General features: G+C 39.9%; 1 protein-coding gene across 1 annotated transcript; it reads right to left on the bottom strand.

Annotated features, from left to right (window-relative positions):
- Window positions 1-5,904: 5,904 nt before the first annotated feature.
- Window positions 5,905-9,777, bottom strand: cysltr1 (cysteinyl leukotriene receptor 1). Its single transcript, XM_008419673.2, has 2 exons — window positions 8,987-9,777; window positions 5,905-7,381 (listed from the first exon to the last, which is right to left on the bottom strand). Exon 2 carries the CDS (start codon window positions 7,320-7,322, stop codon window positions 6,210-6,212), a length of 1,113 nt encoding a protein of 370 aa, XP_008417895.1. The 5' UTR covers window positions 7,323-7,381; window positions 8,987-9,777; the 3' UTR covers window positions 5,905-6,209.
- Window positions 9,778-22,034: the final 12,257 nt, after the last annotated feature.

Raw genomic sequence — 22,034 nt, 5'->3', positions numbered from 1 at the left:
AAAGTAATCCAGTTAAAGMTGTTTTCAAACCCTCTACCATCATCTGGGGCCARCAAGTAAACAGTTTAAAAAAAGAGAAAGGATAGCGTGTGAAATGCAGTGTAATTCTTACTGTAACCTGGAGTATTATTTCATTACAAAATGTATGAACAGGTAGTGTATATAAAATCAGCAGATTTGACCTTTCACCTAATCCATGAGCAGAGAGAAAGCCCCAAAAACAGAGAGACAAAAAAGGATGGAAAATACAAGATTAAACAGATATTTATCAAAGGTGCTGTTTGATGAGCCAAAATAAAAACACAACAYTTTCAAAGGAAATTCTTTCTTAAAGGAAAGATGTAACATTTTTCCTTTAAGACAGACGGTGAGCCGTTTTCTCTTCCCTCCATCTACAGTGAGTAATTGTGTTGGATAACCCAAGGTATTCAGAAGAACTTCCTCTGATAGACGTTGTGCGCAATTGGACAATTACGGCCCTCCAGACATGGGAGACACAGGGAAAAACAAGACAGTTAAACCCTGCCTTWACGTTTTGACGTTGTGATTCATTGGGATTTTCTGTGACAGGCCAGGACAAAGGGGTGCATTATTGTAAGAGGAAAGAAAATGGCTTTTTTCGTTTATTTCAAATAGTTTGTCCCCAATTTCAAGGGACACGAGTAGAACAAATTGACTCTGACAATAGAATTCATAAAATTCACACACGCTATATTTAATATATGTTGATAGTAAAAAGTGGTTTGCCAGTTGCCTTCAGAAGTTGAAATATAAAATCTGTTTTTCTGTGGAGGCCTTTCTATCATGATCCCATTGACTTTGTCATAATTTATCTGAGTTCTTTGTTTGCATTACACCCATGATTATAACTAATTCTCATGTGTCTGCTTGTATTATTTTTTAATTTATTGTAGCTACCACTCATCAGTAAGAATCAGTCACTCCCATCTTTCCGTCATTGTTTTGAGCTGAACACACGTCACCATGAGGCAGCRGCTTAATTYACCGTCGGTAAAATCGAAAATTGTCGCACGTTATGCAAATGTAGTAAGACCTAACAATGAGTAACTTAAAGCAATCTAAGTCTAGACGTAGCTTAGACTTAGACTTTAGCACAATACTTAGCTCCCGTGAGTCTGAACYGGAAGTGATCCACGCCACTGAACCACCATCTTGGTAGGCAAGTGCAGTGCAAAGCAGAGATGAACCAGGGCGTCAAGACCAAATAAATAAAAAAATTATAATTGAGTAATAGTTGTAATGTTTACAAATTAGATAGGAACGAGCTGAGAGCTGGTTCTAAGCTTGTGGTTTGTTTGTTTTTGTCATAGCAACTCCATAGCAACTATATTGACAGTTGGCTACTGATGKATCCCTACCAACATGGCATCGCAAATTATTTTGAAGTAAAGCGACTCATATTTGAGTATAATTTMTGGTTACATCACCCACCTTTGCTTGAACCAGAGAAAAATCTAAATCTTGTATTTTGCTAACTGAAACCAACCGGCAAGAAGAGCAGAGAAGAAAGCTACGGTAACTCTGGAGGAGCTGCAGAAGTCCACGGCTCCGGTAAGGAGAATCTGTTGACATGACTACCATTAGTCGTCGGTTTTCAGTTATTTTTTATTTGGAGGAACGATTTAGAGCATAGCAACGGTCTTATCACAAAATAATTGTAATAGAGTACATGGGGGTCTGTGGTCTTGTCAAAAAATGTCCAAACATTCTAAGTTATGTAAATTTTTTAAAGGAATGGCATGTCTGAAGCAGCAATAAGTGTTTTCAGATATAATTAGGAGCGTTCCAAATATATTCAGCAGCGATGCCAAAGATCACAGGTGATTTACTGCTCTGGTTGTCCCAATTATTCACACACATGCACAAAAATCATTATATATTTACTCAACTAACAAAACTCTGCCTTATAAGTGTGATAATTTAGATCCTGCTACTACACAGAGCAAATATGTACATTTTATGCAGCTGCAAGACTTTCTTTTCCCCCCACCCTCCAGTAACAGCTGCCTAATTCTTTTTTGGATTGAAGCTCGTACCTTGTGGACGTAATAAATATGTCCAAAAGAGCAGATGTAGGGATCAAAAGGAGGAAAGGATGACGAAGTTGTCTGGCGATGTGTATGTACACCTGCTTGCACAGTATAAGCAGTGTGTTTCAGAGGAAAACTGGGTCCAGTGGTACCGGTGCTGGAGCATAGTAAATCAGAAGAGTGTTGCATAATCAAAGTTTTGACCTCAGATGCATCACTCGTCTGATTTAGTGCAGAAGACTGCACAAGAGCCTTCGAATCAAGAGGCCAAAAACCGTAACTCTGCTTACTGACCTATTCATTTTTTAAAGCTAATTTGAATGTTATGCCACTGGATTTTATTTAAAGGCATCAGAGGAAAGGAGGTGGATACAGCTGTGCCCTAAGTTTACAGWACGAGAAATGTATCTGTACATGGCAGGAAGATTGATCAGACTCAGAAGAAAATGGAAAAAGAAAAATGAAAAGTACCATTTGGAAATCCCAATGTTCCTGTGGATGTTTTTTTTTTTTTTTTTGTCTGGTTGGACCGATGATCAGGATCCTGAGCTACCTGGGTCTGCACAAATATTACCACACCTTTGTCAGACGCACTGAAGACTGGCCCTGTTAGGATCCTGTATTTTGACGTTTGTTTAGTCTGTGCTCCTCGGCCGCTTTCTTTTTGTTTGATGAGTCTTGTTTCTGTTTCCTTCAGTGATTCTTATGTTTATTTCTTGTGTCTAGTTAGTTATTCTTTGTTTCTCTAGTTTNAAATATGTCCAAAAGAGCAGATGTAGGGATCAAAAGGAGGAAAGGATGACGAAGTTGTCTGGCGATGTGTATGTACACCTGCTTGCACAGTATAAGCAGTGTGTTTCAGAGGAAAACTGGGTCCAGTGGTACCGGTGCTGGAGCATAGTAAATCAGAAGAGTGTTGCATAATCAAAGTTTTGACCTCAGATACATCACTCGTCTGATTTAGTGCAGAAGACTGCACAAGAGCCTTCGAATCAAGAGGCCAAAAACCGTAACTCTGCTTACTGACCTATTCATTTTTTAAAGCTAATTTGAATGTTATGCCACTGGATTTTATTTAAAGGCATCAGAGGAAAGGAGGTGGATACAGCTGTGCCCTAAGTTTACAGWACGAGAAATGTATCTGTACATGGCAGGAAGATTGATCAGACTCAGAAGAAAATGGAAAAAGAAAAATGAAAAGTACCATTTGGAAATCCCAATGTTCCTGTGGATGTTTTTTTTTTTTTTTTGTCTGGTTGGACCGATGATCAGGATCCTGAGCTACCTGGGTCTGCACAAATATTACCACACCTTTGTCAGACGCACTGAAGACTGGCCCTGTTAGGATCCTGTATTTTGACGTTTGTTTAGTCTGTGCTCCTCGGCCGCTTTCTTTTTGTTTGATGAGTCTTGTTTCTGTTTCCTTCAGTGATTCTTATGTTTATTTCTTGTGTCTAGTTAGTTATTCTTTGTTTCTCTAGTTTAGTTTCTTAGGTGTAGTTATTCTTTAATGTTAGATTTATTTCCTAGTCCTCTGTACCACTCACTCACTCACTCACTCACTCTCGTTCTTTCTTTTTGATTGCCATCTGCTTTCCTCTCACACCTCCAATCAGCCCAGGTCCATTGGTCCACATTCATCACCCAGTACCTAAACACTTCTGCTCCTTTCCACTCTTTGCTGGTTCCTCCCATTAGATCCAGTTCCCCGATCTTGCTCTTCTTGTTTTTTGTTTGCTCCTGATGTTTTTTGTTCTCCTCTGGCTCCCTGTGCTTCCATCAACTCTCCGCCTCAGCCCACCTAAACTTGGATCCACTCAGCAAACACACGCCGTAACRCTGCCCTGGGTGGAGAACATCAGCAGGAGTTGTAAAACAAAACAAGTTTTATTCTTACTCTTTCTCAGAACCTAATGATCGTTTACGTTAAATCACTTAAGGGGAGTGATGACTTTAACAGCAGTTTTTCTTTTTTTTTTTTTTAGAAATATTCAGCTGGGACTTTCCTTACACGTTTTATATAGCGAACGTCTTCGCAAGGTACATTATTAACGACGTGACCCACCTCCTCCTAACTCGGAGAGAGATCAGCTTTGCAGACTCAAAACAAACATGTTCTTGTGCAAACGGAGGCGGGAGGCGATCATGTGCTCGATATTATCTGTTTATGAAGCAGAGAGACAGTGGTCCTCTATGTTCCAATCAGCAGGGCAGGCCTCAGCAGCATCCTCCCCCCCCGGCTGTTTTGTATTTCTAATATAGCTGGAGGCCCAGTGCACAGGATGTCTCATCACCATCGCTGTGTATTCAAAGATAGAAGAGGACACGCTCTTACCGTTCTCCATGATCCATATAGAGTCACTTAAAGTGTTTATATAGCATTAATAAAAACAGCCTCGTGACTCATCTGGTCAAAACAAATTTAATTTGTAAATTAGCCTAGAAGAGCTGAGGAGGAACATTATGATGAGTTTTGCATGCAGGGGAAAAAGGATAACGACCCACAGACAGGAACTAAATGATGTGTTGGTGCACCCCCTGCTGGTCAGAGCGTGTAACTGCATTAAAGGACGCGCTSAGAGAGGCAGGTGTGTTTCTGATGCGACGTTCATATTTACAGAAAATATACGCAGCAGTTAAACTTAACATTAACCTCAAACGTAGATTCAGGACTTGTACTCAGTTTAACATCAAGACTGGAAACGCTGACAGCTAAATGCCGCCATTTTGTACCAAGCTATATTAATGTTCGTAGGAGTTTCTTGACATTAGCAAGGCCACACGTTTTGTCCGCGTCTTCCCGGGCGATGGGTTCAGCCAGTCTCACTGCCTGTTTCTTATTTACCTTGCAAACACGAGAGTGGTGTCAGTTATGTCATCCGAGCCAAAACAAAGAAGGCGCAAGCAAAAACAATCTTTCAGTTACTCAAAAGGTTCACTTCCAAACCCTGTTATTAGTTTTAATAGTGTTTGTGTTGTAAGAGGGAGAAGCTTTATGAGAAAGCGAGATAAGATGAATACAAGAGATGAAATGAAGGATTTCTCATAGAATGTAATAAAAAATAGAGTAGGAAAAGCAACAAAAGAAAATAAAGTTGAAATTGAGCAGACTGCTCAATGTTGGMACTGAGCATCTTTGAGCAGTCTCAAAGTTATTGCTTCATGCCAACTTTGAAAAGCATTAATTGAGATCATTTTTGAAAATAATCTTTTCATTATCTGCAGTAAAGAAAGCTGTCACAATAMTCAATTGAAGAATATCTGTCAGAGAACAGTTTCTATTTTGGTTTAGTCAGGGGTTCTCTCATCTGTCTTTTCACTAATAAATGGAAATTCGGTGTAATAAAACATTCCAGAAACTTTTCAGTCCATTTCAATGGACTTACATGGCATTTGWTCATTTTAATGATCAATTTATCCACTAAATGCTCCTTTTATATACAACATTAGTTTATGTTGTTCTAGCTGGTTGATTAGATGTTTTTTTTTGCTAAGGTTTAGCTGTCAATTGATGGATAACAGGGTTATTATGAATATTTTTGTTTTTTAAAGTGAGGTTCTGAAGTTAATAGTTCCTWAATCTGTAGCAGAATGTCATGCAATCCTGAGATCGTTGAAGGGCAAATACCTTATTACTGTAGTACTGGAAGTTTAACAAGCTGGTAAGACCTTAACAAAATAAAAGCATTTTAAAAGTTTAAATAAACGAATGCATCTTTAAAAACATTTCTAAACTGACAATCGCTGAATGTAAACACTGCAGTGGAAGAAAAAGGATAGAAATATTCATTTATCTACATGATTTATTGTCTTGACTTTGTGTTTACTTCCACAGTATTTTACAAAGATGTCCTTCAATAGTATGAAACAAGACACATTCATGACACTCAGGGTTCAAAACATCTGTTAAAATATTATCCAGGAGGCATTCCTACAACGATATGATCATACACTAACCTATGAAGTACAACAAGTTGCTGTTTATTGTTCATGTGATATTATATTACTCATTTAAATAAGCAGTCTTTTGAAAAATAAATATTMATTTCAATGAAACCTGTCTTCATTAGTCTTATAACTTACTGAACGTTTAATACTCATGCTGTACGTTAACCCAGCAACATTAGTAAAAAAAAWTTTTTTTTCTTTTCGTGTTCTTTATATGTTGCTTTCATTCCCTGCTTTAACCAGAGACCCTCTGCTTGTTCGATGATCCCCCAGGCATGCTGGAGTTAAGCCTTCAACCTGGTTCTGGTTCTCCCCGGACTCTGAGCTGATCATGTGCTTCATCTTGGACGGGYGACGTATGGTGCTGTGTCTCATCGTGTGGCGCAAGGAGGACAGGCGACTGCGGAAGCTCTCTCCGGAGAAGAAGTACAGCATKGGGTCAAAGCACGAGTTGCAGGCGGCCAGGCACAGCGTCACCACCACGGACTTGTGCATGAAGTTCTTGTCCTCGCAGCTCATCTCYGTGGAAAGCAGACTCAGGTGGATGGTGCGCTGTATGTGGTACGGCATGAAGCTGACCAGGAAGGTCAGMAGGACGACGACGATCATCCTGATGGCTTTCGAAGCCGAGCTCTTCTGTCGACGGGCAGCCGGGTTGCGAGAAAGCAGAGTGCGGACTATTCCGGCGTAGCAGATTAGTATAACCAGGAAGGGCAGGATGAACCCCAGCACCAGAGCAAAGTAGTTCAGCGCCTGCAGCTTGGGTAGACGTTCGCTTTTGTATTCCGGTGGCTCGAAGCATTTGGTTTTGTTTGTCTCTGGGTCAATGGATTGACCAGACATGAGAAAGGGAGAAGACGCGAAACTGCTGAAGACCCATATCCCCAGACACACAAAACGAGCACGGTTCACCGTGGCCATTCCCAAGTTCCTCACAGGATAAACTATAGCCAGGAACCGCGTGACGGACATGGCGGTCATGAAGTAAATGCTGCAGTAGAGGTTTACGTAGAGGAAGTAGGAGCTGATGCGGCAGAGGAAATCCCCTTGCTCCCACTGACCTTTTCGGACGTAGTAGAGAACCCGCAGAGGCAGAGTCATCACGCACAGCAGGTCGGACATGGCCAAGTTCATCATGTAGACGTGAAAGGGCGTGATCTGGCGGTACGTTTTGATCAGCACGATCAGGGCGAAGCCGTTCCCCACAAACCCTAGCACCGTGATGAGGGAGTAYGACGTGGAGTAGACCTGGTTACGGAAGTTGTTGATGTCRTCRGGGGGGCATGTCATGTTCGGACCGAGTGTCGTGTTTGGGTGCTCCATGTCTGGTCGCAGCTTGCCGAGACAGAGGGGAAGATCSTGGGATAAAAATCTGCAAAAATCTGTGAGCGAAACACACAGGTCGAAAAAATACATACATTAGCMGAAGCTTTTCTGGTGAGATAGGTTGACTTAGATATTTTGAGCAGCTGTRCATACACTGGAGGAAACAGAGAGAGCAGATAAGCATTTTTAAGACTGTCATCCTGTCATGTGACAGATTTTATCAAAGCAGGAAAGGCAAAATTGCTAATATCTGCCGCTGCTGCACAGGTTTTGACAAATGCAGTCCTGTCACTTAGAAGAAATTGGCAAAAAGCAAAACCTTTCTCTGAAACCAACACCATCACTGATGACAAAATAATTACCTGCAAACAAATACATGCAGACTAGTTAATGGAAGGTTTTATTCATATGCTTATGGTATTATTACATCCTTCAGAGAAGCCAAATTCTTGACTATTATAGTTTTTATATGCTCTTAAGGCTTTGTTGAACATCGTTGTTCAACAAAGGACTGCAGTTTTACGAGCAGTCCTTGTAAATTTGCATAATTGTGGTTTGCTTATAGGAATAGGCCTCTTCTGTGCTTCATCTACAAATATTTTCAGTATATAAAAACGTTAAAATGAGAACAAATCTTGAGTTAGATACTTTGGCGTTTTGTTTTTTATCCGTCTATCAGACAGACTCAAATTTGTTCCATGGACGTTAGTTGTTTTCTGTTGAAATACTGAAGATTAAATAGTTTAGCAGATGGAGAGAATTCACAAATTGAGGACTTTCTAAAAATCTGTAAAAAAAACAAAAAAAAAACGTAATATATTATTTGGATTAACAGGGCAGTTTTAGGTTKGTTTTGCACCTGTTGTCTCCTGATTAGGGGATTAGGATTTGATCTCCAGTCCTTATTGTTTGTTGAAATATCTTAAATACATGTATTAATGAAAAAGCGAAGTACATTTTATAAGGACAATGTTTTCATTCTTAGTTTTTAGTATTTTATTATTTTTTGAATTTTCAGACATCTCTTTATCTGCTGGCGATGTTTTTAAACCTGTCGCTTCTTCTTTCGTTCTTCCTCTTTTCCTTATCTAAGAGTGACACTCCACATTATGCTGAAATATGCTAAGTAAATCATTGAGTAAACAATTGCTTCAACAATTTCCTGTCACCATTTCAGGTTATCCTGTAATTTTTAAGATRTTAAGAAAACAATGGTACGTATTGAYAATGGTGTGAGGAAAAAAGTKGCTAAAATGTGAAAAGTATATATTTTTAAAACAGTTCACCAATTTTTAAGTTGTGTTGTTACATTTTCTAACCCCCAGGCATTTGAAAATACATGAAATTCACACATCCTGGGAAAAATATCATAAGAATGAAGAAAATTACTTGGAATTGTTAATTAAATGTAAGGAAAATTAATTTATCTAAACTTTTTGTCATGCATATTATCTTACCATATTAATTACAGCTTTTGCATTCAAGTTCACATGTTAAGCATGTGTTAAAATGCAAACATTGTAAAAACAAAAAACAAAAAAAAAACAAAAGCTGTACGCTTAAGCAAACATTCCTGGTCAAGTCAAGACGGCAGAAAGTGAAAACAGCCGAACAAAAACTTTCTCCTTCATCAAATAGGGCTTCAAAAAGGTCGTCCTTACCACCAACTTTCTGTCCTGTTAAAGCAGGTCCAGGTCTGGCCAGTGAGCACTGCAGTAGTGCTGCTTCTGAGTGTCCCCTCCACCGCTTCGCCTCATCAGCTGCAGAGGGATGAAGGTCTCTGTCCTTCTCTCTYGCYGTCTTTCTCTCTTCAGGCTCTCAGCTGTTTTAAGTGTTTTTCAGCRTAAGACCGGTCTGTCTCCTCAGCTACGCGGCGCAGGAACCCGGTGACATCACAAAAAGCCACAGACAGTGCAGCAAACACATGAACCGGTGAGAGTGCAGGGGGGGAAAAAAAAGAAAAAGAAGAAGCTAGAGGTGCAGCGGGCCAGAAGGTTTTGGTTTCAGTAATGGCTCTTTCAACTCTTCATCCTGCAGCCGTTTGAATACAGCTTAGAGCAGCTCTGCTTTTTATGTACTTCTTGATACGTCTTGAATCTATTTCCTGCTAATTCCCCCCTCCTTACCCTCCCTTCCACACACACACACACACCCTGAATACAGGACAAAAAACTTAGTCTCTTCCTTATTTGTCGTCTCACGTTTCTTGGTTAGACATTTGCTCTGTCATGTCTAACCTGTTGTAATGGATTATCTCCATGTTTACAAAGTAGTTTTTAACACATAGTCGAGCAGACCATGCAGTCAGTGCACATTTTTTAACAAGGCATGCACTGAGAAACATGGACAACACAACCGGACTGCGACGCCTCGAGAGCCAGCGGGTCTGCACTGACGATTCATTTTTATTCATTGCATAATGTGAGAAGAGTCTCTGTCGTGTCTGGCGTGACTACAGTGCCGTGTCTATACTTGTCRAGATCTTGAGGAAACCTGAGCTCACACATGTTTACAGATATATATACACACACACACACACACACGCACACACACGCACGCACACACACACACACTTAGGCCAAACCCCATTGATGTGCAGTATTTCATCTGCGTTGGTAATGAGCGTCATTTGCAGTGAGTTGATGGCGTTCGGATACGCCAGTGGAAATAGATGCACTTGTTTCAGAGGCTGGCGAGGGGGTGGAAGGAGAGCCCAATGACGCTCCTGTAACTCGATTTTAGTGGGTCGACACMAGCGACGGGGGCGAAGATAAAAGCGTGTCAACGCCAGCGAGTCTCAGATGCTTATGGCTTCACTGTGGCCTGTGCATTAAGCTCMTCTCAAGCGAGTGCATAAAGTGTTTTGACCCCATCTGCGAGTTGATGAAAGTGCATTTGTATGTTTTTTGAGTAATTCCCTATCGATTCCTCTGAACCTTTTAGTAGTTCATGAATGCACACTCATGTACACACATAGCGCAGCGGTGGCTTATTGTTTGAACTTTTGCAAAGTGGAATWGTCAATTCCTTGGAATCCTTTAAAAGTTCCATTTTAAAACAATTTAAAATATTGCAATTCACGTATGCTGAAATTGTCAAATCAGATTTAAAAGCATTCCTCTTTTTTGATAAATAAATCTAAAATGTAATGGTCCACGGTGAGATGAAATTCAAGCTCTTACTGGGTTCTAGACTAATTTTTCATTTTATTTTCTTTACTGGTTGGACTGGTGCAACACCCAAATATTTACATTTCAATTTCACATCGCAGTTTAAAAGTTTTTTTTAATTTATTTATTTTTTTTTATCACTGTCTGTAAAGCTAATATTGACTTCTAAATGATCAACAATCTATTAAGCATAAAGTTCCTTATTTGAAGTTGAATTTTCCAAGACGGGTTAACTCACTGGAAAAAAKGAAAGTGTTTAAAGTTCTTCAAAGAGACTAAATTAAAACTTAAAAACCTCTCACGATAAAATGCATGAATGAAATGAGGAGACAGCAGAAAATCTAAAKGACAACTTCAAAATTTTCAAGGGCAAAGCCTGCGTGACAAACTGCACGTTTTGTAACGTCCACGCCATTTTTCTGAAGAATTACTTAAGACTTTAATTTATATTGAAGGGGAATTACTCTTTTGCAATATTAAATGCGTGAATATTATCTCAGACGATGTATTTACCACTAAAAGGAAGCAGAGAGACACCTAGTCTGTAAGCGGTTCTTTTACTTGCACTTACGTTACGTCGCGAAGGCAGCCGTTAGGTCGAGTGCGCGCGCGAGGACGAGGAGAGTCAGAGTGGAAGAAACACACGCGACAGCTTGGCAAATTGTCTCCTCCTTAAAATAAAGTAATTTTTGTCAAAAGTGGGGATGGGGGGTTTTTTCGCAAAAAAACAACAACTTTATTTTAGGAAGGCGGCGAAATTTCTTATTCACAGAAATATGAGCTCAGATTGGTAGCGCAAATATAGCGCCAGGATTAGATAAGGAGGAAGCCACTTTAGAAGAGTGGTTTTTGAGCAAAACTGGTCTGTTTCGAAGCATTTGTAATGATTTTCAAACAGGTTAGGTCTTAACTTTTCCACATTTTCTCCTCATTCGCAYTTCATTCACTGTTTATCTGACTGACTGGCATAACCTAACCTAACCTAACATAGCATAGCCTAGCCTAGCCACCCTTTCGCCTCTCTGTTGGCTTCAGCACACACACCTGAACCCGCTGGATTACGCTAATCAGTGACTGTTAAAAAAATACCAAGTATTTATTTATCTATTTATTTTGTGTGTGTATGTGCGTGAGTGCGCGCGCGCGTGTGTCTCGTTTCTGGTGCAAATATCTTAGTACACTTGAAATTAGACAAAACTAACTTACAATTAACATTTTGTGGTGGGATGGTGTTCCACCCTCCCCCACTATGTGCGCAGTTGATTGGTGGGCAGGGCGAAWGCCTTTATGGTTGGGCAGGCCGCTGCAGCGTCTTCGTTTCTCCCACTGTTGCTACGGACGGCGGCTACATGTCGGCTTGTGGGTTTGGTCGACTCGTCTGCAATCTGTTGCTCTGATGGCGTTGCTGGCTGCAGCTGGGGGTTGCTGTGGCGTGCGGCTTCCATCTGGTCCTCACCTGCTGACCCGTTCCCTCCCGGGTTAGGCTGTGTTTCCACCCCTGGGCACCTGCTTGTGTTTGGAGCTGCAGCGCTTTGGACGCTCTGCTGTCTTGTCTTGTCCTGCTGTTGTTTGTTTGGGCCGCCCTCAACTAAACCTGTTGCGGATTGGGCAGGCTGTGTGGGCGGGGCGTTACTCCTCTATCCACATCGAAGGGCATTTGGAAGAGGATTACAACGATTTGTTCCACTGTTTGAAGCATTTTCTTTTACCGTTTTGTTGTTGTTGCAGTACTAATTTGTTTTCCTTTTGTTTGATTTATTTTCTTTTGCATTGCATGGCTTCTTTTTTTTTTTTACTAATTTCTTTTGCATGTTTGGAATAACTGAACTTGTCCGTCCTTTTTTCCTTATGTGTTCCTTTTGTTCCAGGGACCGAGTCGTAGGCCTGAAGCCTCATTTTTAAAAAGGATTGTTTTAAGAAATTGTTAAATAAAATATTGTGCACTGCTATGTCTGTGTTCGGGTGCATCTTGTCACTTTTAAAAAAGATCTCCACCTGCTGGTCACAATTTCATCAAAGATACCAGAGTGAATAATTCCTTAATATTGATATATAAAAAAAATACTAGTTCTACAGGCAGATTATTTCACCGATAATAAAACATTTTCAGTGAATGTTATAATTGAAATAATCTGCCAGTAGAACCAGTATTTCCTTTTTTTTAAATCACTATTAAGGAATTACTGACTTAAAACAAGCTCCTATATCTCATCGAAAGGTTACTTGTAAGTTAGTTTTGTCTTATTTGAAGTAAACTAAGATATTATGCACTAAAAACTAGACAAATAATACTTGGTGACATTTTGTGTTTTTGCAGAGCTTTCACTATTTCTGATTGGTTTAGACCACGATGTGGGCCTAATGTATGTCTGCTGTTGAACCACTGTAAAATGTTCAATATTGGAGATTTGTTTTTTTCCTATCAAACGACTGATTTAATCTCAGAATTTATTTTAAATGCGCTGTGGAGTAATCACGCTGTATTTGGGATTAAACTGGCTGCACTCTAGAGCACTAACTCAGCCAGACAGCAGCCTGGATCAGACGTTGATTAATTACTAGATTGACGAAGCTGTTACACACCTGCGAACCCAGAGTCTGATTTATGTGTTATCAGCTCTCAAGAAAGGTTTTTTTTTTTTTTTTTTTTTGCTGTTTTTTTTTTTGACTGAGTATCTCTCCAATCAAACCCTTTCACGCAGGAAACATTCACAGGAAACACAATTGTCACATTTACAGTAGTCAGAAAAACACCAAGAACAAGAACTTGCAGCAAATACAGGAGCTGAGATAGAAGCTGAGAGAGAAAAAAACGACTTGTTTTGCAATAACATCAAACAGAGATCAAAGGCTGACTGAGTTTCCAGAGATGCTGTGGTTGCGTTGTGGGTCATAATTGCACTTATTTGCAAAATCTAATAATGTGGGTGGGAATTGGAGATACTTAGTGCGTTAAGTGCATTGTCCCAACGAGGTTTCTATAAGTGGATTTCTGATGAAAACCACAGAAACTTGGGTAACACTTTATTTGAAGGGGGGTGAATAAGACTGATATGACTGTCAAAAAACCTGTCATGAACATGAATAAGCCTTCATGAATATTTATGACTGTTGTCATAAAGCGTCATTTGGTAAATTATGACACTTTTAATACAAAGTTGACATTATTCAAAATGTCTTAGTTATGACAACTTGACATTAACCAAGAAATCATTACTGAAATAAATTTGTTATAAAAGTATTACTGATTACTCTTTAAAAATTAGGTAACTTTATGTTATTAAAGGTAAAGTTTAAACAGAACTTATTCATGTTCATGATAGGAGTCATGTCATGTTTATGAAAGTGTCATGACAGTCTTATTCACCCCCCTTCAAATAAAGTGTTACCGAAACTTGACTTGTTTAACTTTCCTAATTTAGTTAACTTGCCTCCACACTTCCAAATTATATATCTATTTTAAAATGCTGATATAGGCTTGTGACAAATTTTATTCAAAATACAAGAAAAGTATTGTATTGTTGTGGTTGTACATATTGTCACCTCTGAGTTTTATCTACAGTGTGTGGAAAATAATTTTTTGGTAAATTTAAAGGTCCTGGTGTGAAATATTGATGGAAATGTTGGAACCCAACAACAAGATCTTCTGGTTGTCTGGATAGTTGGGTGTTAGCATGTTAGCATGTTAGCATGCGGTTTCTGTACGCATGTTGCTGGCCGCCTTCCTTCTTAGCCTAATAGAAACTAACAAAGGAACATTTTAAGATGTATTTTTACATCTGTCTTTTACGTAACACAGGGTAAATTTGGGTATTATCAGGGGATTACGCACAAAAAGGACTGATTACAGGTAATATTGCTAGTTTTGCTAATTGTTAACATAGGACTGCTTGATTTTAATTAGTAAAGGCCTGAATGTCATCTCTCTGTCGCCTCTGCTGCAATAAAGTCATCCTGTGAATGTAACTAGCTAAAATTGTTGTCAAGCAAATTTAAGCACTTTAAGAAATTGGTATCGTGAATTGGTCTCAAATCTCTGATCAGTGCATGTTTATGCTTAAGAGCTTAAAACAAAATTTATATGGCGCACACCTGGAATGTTCTGGGTGATGTTGCCCAAAAAAATTGGCCCGCCACAAGAAATCTCATTGTCGTTTTTGTTTCAGGCCTAAATTTTAACACCATGCTCATTGTTATCTCCAAAAGAGAGAAGGGGCTTCTTAAAGAGACAGAGGCCCAATTTCAAGACGTCAAACTGCAAAGTCAAGTTTCTTTTAGATCCTGTTGGATAGATACAGCATTTTTATAGGAGCTGAAGGCGACATAGTAACTTGATGGAGCTATGAAATAGCACTCTGTGCCCGGAAGATATAACACCACCCCTCCACCATTGGCTTTGTTACTTGGCTTTCCAGACATAAATATTTTTGCCATTTAAATGATTCCCCTTTGATGTCATTGAAAGCACTTCGTGTGTATGTTCATTGCTACAGAAATAAACTTACAGACAGCTGCAGTAATTCTACCAAAGGGTGAAGGCCACTGCTCATAAGTGTCTTAAATTTAGATTTTATTTTCAATGAGTGATCCTTCTACCGATCTGTGAACTCAGTAAACTATTACCTAAAGAGGGAATTATTAGCTTGTTCTGTTTAATAAGTGGATTGAATTAATTGCCTCTTCTCCTCTGTGATTGTAATTTTTATAAAGTCTTAAAGAGAACCAGCCAACGAATGGGAACCGTCGTTACGTATGCACTCACTACAGAGTTATGATGGAAAGACTGCGTGTCACACTTGGTTATTTAGTCAGGACCACTTGTTAGCTTTTGCTTACATGATCCAGACATAGAGCATATTTGAGCCGAGCCCAACAGCTTTCCGGCTTCTGCAGCGGCACAAGTTCTTCCATGGAAGCAGCAGCCAGTTTACACTAATCATAAAGTTATACAATCTGTGTGACTTCACACCGGTGGAAAGCTGTACGCTTTCTCCTGCCGTTATCAGTAGCAATACAAATGACAACAGGACCGCTTTGTGGACACAGAGCACAGACTCTCTTTCTACCTGGGTGGTGCTGACAGTGAGAGCTGCTGTCTTTGTGAAACGAGACAAAAAAAAATCACCTAAAAATGTTCTTTTAGCAGAACTGCATAAGAGGATGTTTATTTGGGCCAACATATCTCTGAAATGTATTGATTCTCAGTTGCAAAGTTTCACAAAAGACAGTTCAGCAGAGCATCACCAAAAAGCTGCGGTGGTTTCCGAGCAGCTCAGATTGTGCAGATAGTGCAACGCCGCGTCAAAGCAGCAAGCTCTGCCTTTTGTCTGCAGGAGGCCAGCGGGTCACGAACAGCAACAACAACGCCGTGCATATTCTGAAGAGGATAGTCTGGTTTTTTTGTTTGGAGAAAAACGGCCTGAAATGGGTTAGCCAAAATGCCAAGAGGCATGGCAGCTCTTCACCGTGGAGGGAAAGTCATGAAAACGACAAACTGTCGGGCCTGCCTGCGAAGCACTGTATGTGGTGGGAAACATTAACCCACATTTAAACACGTGATTAAGGTCAAACAATGGTGGTGGCTTTTTTCAAGATGCTGTTTCTTTTTAAAATACTTTCAAAACTTTTTCTGTTTTTTTTATTTTTTATTATTATTATCTTTACTGTAAATTGAACTTCTGTTTCTCAGCCTCTGCTGCAGAACAAACATAATCAATGAAAGAGTTATCTCACAGCGGACGCCCCCGGTCTGAACGGGGCAGATGCTGCAACCGCTGGTTCCATCCGGTGTTAATGGGTTAAATGGGGGGTAAAGTTGTCAACACTGCCTGCGGTCAGGCTCTAATTCAATCAGTGGCATCAAGTCAGTCTCTAGTTGTTCTGTGGAATCAACAGCATTGACTCTGTGACCACTTAAACAGCCTTCCCGCTGTGTTTTTTTCTCTGTTATTCGGTTTTTAATTGCAGTACATGATTCACAATCAGATCAGTCATTATGCATTATAGATATTCAGTCCCAACAAAACACTTTTCCTGCTCGTGCTTCCGATTAACGTACCCAAGAAGGTTTTTCTGTAAGTGATGATGTAGTTGTACCAGTAAGAGTGAGAAAAGTGTAAAGTTGTGTCAGTAAGGTTTAAAAACTCAAAAAAAAAGGTGATTTGCCAACATGAACTCTCAATACGAAGAAAAAAAAGTGCATTTGGTTTTCAATCAAGACAATATCATTACAGTCTATTGAATAAATATCACAAGAAAAATATTTAGGAATAATTCTGGATGCTCAGTTCAATTTTAGGAGCCATGTTGATAAAATCTGAAAAACTGTTAGATCAAATATAAACGGTCTAATAAACATTATTAGAAATTGTTTAACACTTCACTGTGCAGAGATGTTTTTGAACTCAATGATCCTCTCACATCTTTCCTATGGAGCTACTGTCTGGTGTCAGACTAGTCAAACTAAAGTCAAACCATTAGCAAGTCTCTATAATCGGGCTTTAAAGGTTTTATATCAAAAGCCWATCAGATTCCATCATTGTCACATTTTGGCTAAATAAATTGTAATCTTTTAAAGCTGATTTTTAAGTGTTTAAATGGACTTGCACCTACACCATTAAGCGACTGCATACAGAGACTGCAGGGCAATAGCAGATCTAGCGGCTTTAGATGGAAATTTTAAGGTGGAAAAACCACTTTTGTTCAAAGTGCTCCGTCCGTGGGAGGATCTGCAGTTTGGAAATCACTTCAAAGTCCGTAACCAGTTTTAGTCAGTTCAAAAAACAAACAAAACTCTGGTTATGTCAAAAACAGAACTGCATCCATTTTTGATGTTTTATGTTTCACTGTTTGTAGATGTTGTCAACATTATGTTGTGCTATTTTAAATGATTAGCACTTTAATTTTCAGAGCTTCTGTTTAAAAGCCCATCTAGGGACAAATGCTGCGAATTAGCTGCTGCTATTGCACGATGATGCAAACATGGGACAACTGTTCTGTTCAGTTTGTCTTTGTCAATGTGTGTCTGTCCCTATCAAATGAACTTAAATAAATAAATAAGGTGTTTGTAAGAATAAAACAGTATCAGACAGGGAAACAGGTTTTTATTGAAATTAAATTAAACACAGACATCCACAACTACACTAGTTTAAGCAGAAAAGTTGAAGTTTCTTCTCAGACTGGACAGACCTAGAGCAACCATGGAGAGTAAAATGAGTTCCCAATCTGGAGAGAGCCAGGCCGTCACCATCGACACCTTGAGGGGAATAATCCATCCTCTGTTCCTCAACTTGACCTCAATGGAGTAGATGCGTCTGGCTACTGGAGACCCAGCTCGCAGCACCACCTGCATTCTGGTCAAGATTTTGGGAGAAATCTTTTTAGCGTTTTACATCTGGCATTCTGGATATTCTCCCAAAAGATAAACTCTCCACTGAAGCCGCCGAAGCGATCGTCGACAACAAAGTGCCAGAAGTGTTTGCAAGAGTTGTAAAGGTCAATGGAGACTTCAGTACCGACCACACTGAAAAGTTAAGCAGGCTTATCGTCAAGTATGTGGTTGATATTGAGTTCCTCAGACTCCGACTATCTTACGAGAAGTCCCATGACTCATGACGTGGTTGAAGAAACCAAAGTCATAATAAAGGAACTTTTTGTTAGATTGCACGCTTGTGAGGAATCCAAGAAGGTAAGGAAGGTTTCCATCTTCTCGAAGATCAGAGCTGAAAGTTCAAAGCTCAAAGATCTTCCAGGGAAGACGAAGGGATTCTTCACAAAATTCTCTCACAAACATTTGGCGAAAGTTGCTCCAACACCAGAACAGCAGGAAACTTCTTCCACTGAAAAGATGCCAACACTGGGCAGCCAGGTGGAAGAAGAGACAGTCTGCAGGGGACTCTGGCATTCAGTCAGCCGAAGTGAGGGGGAAAACTTCCCCCATGGAAGCCTTTGTTTATCTGGCTATCCTGGCAACTGAAGATCTACAGGAAGAGGAATCAGAGTCAGAGCCAAGGTTTGATACTTGCACTAAAACTAGACCAGATTCCAGAGTCCGGCAGAAACAGGAGAAAAACTTCTTCAGGGGGAGACTGAAGAAGTGAAAATGACAAAAATGGCCATGAGAAACCCTGTCAGCAATCTGATCAGGAGGATTGTTGAAAAATCAGGACTGAGCTACCCTGCAGGAAAATGTCATGCCATTTGTGATCGGCTGTTTGAGAAACTGTGGACTGAAATTGAAGGTAGAGTCCTGAGCATGAGCCCAGAGAAGATCACCAGCCAAGGACCTGCTGGAGAAGTGGAATAAGGCAGAGAATATTTTCATTTTCCTGGATTTAGGGCAGTCGATATTTGAGGAAATTATACTGTCATATATCACACTTCAGATCTGAAACGTCTTCAGATTTGATGGGTTTAAATGAATTACAGCCTCTGCAGTCCTTTGGAAGTCCACCTGGGGACGGCCGGGTTGAGGTCTGAGCCTCTGTACAGGTTTCCTCTGGACGCTCCAGTTTACCCACAATATGTCCAATGAACCTAGCGTTCATTTTGGGTTCAATGGTGTTTCTTTAGCAACTGAATGTGTGTGTGTATTTAATAAAGTTAAATTCCTGAAGAAGAATTAATGTTTTCACAAGTTTCTTATTATTAAAGTTAAGTTTTTCAGCAGAGGCAGTATACATTTTTTAACTTATTTTTTAAATACTTTACTTTCAAGGATGGCAAAACGATTTTGTTTGTTGGTCATAAGGTTCGGTTTCTATCCCATCTGACCAGAGTTTCTTTCTTCTTGTGGAAAACTAAATGAGAGATTATGTGGTTTTCTTCTTGCCACTCTTCCATTAAGGTCAGACCTATGGACTTTTTTATAAAAGTTGAAATGTCTCAGAGCTACCACAAGCCTCTTCTCTGATTAATGCCGTTCTCTTGCCCTTCCTGTTTAAGTTTTCCGTCTTGAAGTCATCTATCTAATTTTTAATAACGGGTTGAAAAGAGCTTGGGATATTGTTCTATAACTTTATTTTTCTTTATATCTTCTACATTATTCCTGATTTGTCTGATGCTGTTTGTTCACCGATAACAATTTTTTTACATTTATGTTGTGCTTTGTGTTGACCTGTAACATAAATTAGCAATAATATACAAAATAAAATCTCCCCCCCAAAAAAAGTGACAAAATGTGGAAAGCTTTCCGTCCACGCTTTGCGTTTACATGTTTACCAAAAATTGGATTGTAGAAAATAAACGTAAGGACAAAACAAAGTCCTCGTGCACCTGTTTGTGTCTCATCCAGGAGATCGTAGGAATGTGGCGTGAAGTTCGCTGGGAAACACAAACAACCTCTCATTAGTAAACCATCAGCCATAAACACCAGTGGAACTGAAAATATTCAACATTTCCTGACACACCTGACTGTTTACATTCTTTTCACTTGGTTCCCCCGCAGGACCCAGTGGTCCAAATCAAGCCATCACTCACTGATTTAGTGAGCTAAGCTCGATCCAATTCATCTCAGCAACAACAAAAGCTTAATGTCAGCTCTGCAAGCCTCGACACGGAACTGCTTTTCTTCAGCGCTTTCCCTAATATTAACCCAACACCACTGTAATTATAGATAGAGTAAACAGCTCACACTGTGTGAACGTGTTAAGTTCTGTGTTTCGACGCCGTGTGTTCATGTTTCAGGCACTCAGCAATAATCATAATTTATGCACCGTACAATTTTGATGGTGTAAAACTTTTGAGTTTATTGACTTAAGCTAATAGAACACAGTTTTAACCACAAGTAATCCCACCTAACACCAGTTAAAGTCTGTTTACCATTGATGGGTCAACATGCAAGAAAGTAAGATTGACACTGATTACTTTCTACACCACAAAACTGTATTCTTCTAAGCTTCACATTGTTTGTTTAATGAGTTTAAAAAAAGGGGAAACTGTTTTTCCTGTGAGAACGATAATGTCAATAATGGTTCAGCTGATTAAAACCCCACGCTGTGAGAATGAGATCTGAGATTTAGGACAGGTTTTAATTTGAGAACATAAATTAGGGTGGGAAAGGGAAGATTTCAAATGTTTCATGTGACAAACTGTAAGAAAAAAAAAATCATTTTGGATTCCAGGGAATCTGCTCGTCACTAGAAGACCCGGCCATTTTCAGGTTCTGAYGTGTTTCCGTCTCAGGAACTCAAGGGAACAGGTGCATTGCCACCCTGGTGTGCCGTCACATTCAGACTGCCGCTCTATAGACACACTGCCCGCTCGTCTCTGTCAGACAGGACAGTAGTGGGGGCCTCTTTGACTCTCAGGGGCCTTCACTTTGGGTTTTCAACTGCAACGGGGAAGGGTGGGAAATGTGAAGATTAATGTCTTGATTGTTTCCCTTTATGGCAGTTTTTATATCTCTGATGTGCCTTTTATTATGTTTCTAAACTTTTTATGGGTGGTTGCATATGCATGAGAACAACAGATTGCCTCATAATTTCCTCTGGATTAATAAAATACCACAGAATTCAACTTGTTTTAACTGAACTCAGCCCAACTTAACTTAACCCTACTAAACCTAACTTAATGCAATCCAACATAATCCATACTCAGCTCAACTCAACTCAACCCAGCGCAGTTTAACTCAGCCAAGCTCAACCCATCTCAAACCAATTTAACTTAACTGAATTAATCATTTGAAACAGAGAAAAAAACAAAGTCCAGTAGAGCTTTATTTATATATAAGCTAAAAAAAAATACAATGCAAAAATAAAAATTCCTTTACCCAAGTGTCTCGTTATGGACCAGCCAGGTCTTGGTGACCCGGTTCTGGTTCTTGCTTAGCTGAGTGGTTGGTTCATGGCATCTCAAACTTCCTCATGTGGAAACAGACTCAGGTGAGTCCAGTCAATCAGGAGGGGACTAAGGTCAATATGATGGGTCATGTAATCCAACTCAAGACTTACAACTATAACTGTGTTTCGCTTCTGAAACACGACTAAGTCAAAAGGCCGAATTCCTTCTTTAGGGCGTCATCCCGTCCTGCAGGGTTGTGGTGGTGAGTCATTCATGTAGTTCAGAGGAATGCATCAAAAAGCTGCAGGATGGAAGCTCTACATTACACAATCTGACTTGTTGCTCTGTGATGTCAGATAACCTCACAGATGTGAGGTTAGGGAGGCCTGTCAACACGCATAGTGTGCCACAGTAAGCAGAGTGATTAGTCATTTCAGGGTGACAACCACATCATGTTTAGCTACCGAACTGTGATCGCATCCTTTTTGTTGTGGATACGACTGCTGTGCCCTGAGGAGCGAACGACCAAAATAAGGCGAGACGACAAAAAAACCGCCCTCATCATGTCTCTAGTTCTGCACTCTGCGTTATTTCCACTTGATATTGTTTTGGGGGGAAATGAATTTCTTGTAACAGCTCACACCTTAAGGTTCCCTCCGTTCCTGCTCCAATCGCAGCTCCTTCCTTCTTTTAGGAGTTACCTGGAAAACCGACACAAGCCCACACAGATGCCAGCTGAGTGGAGCAGAAGCCTCGGGCA

Source organism: Poecilia reticulata, linkage group LG10, assembly GCF_000633615.1.
Source record: "Poecilia reticulata strain Guanapo linkage group LG10, Guppy_female_1.0+MT, whole genome shotgun sequence".
NCBI lineage: Eukaryota > Metazoa > Chordata > Actinopteri > Cyprinodontiformes > Poeciliidae > Poecilia > Poecilia reticulata.
This window is presented reverse-complemented; position numbering and strand designations above follow the sequence as displayed.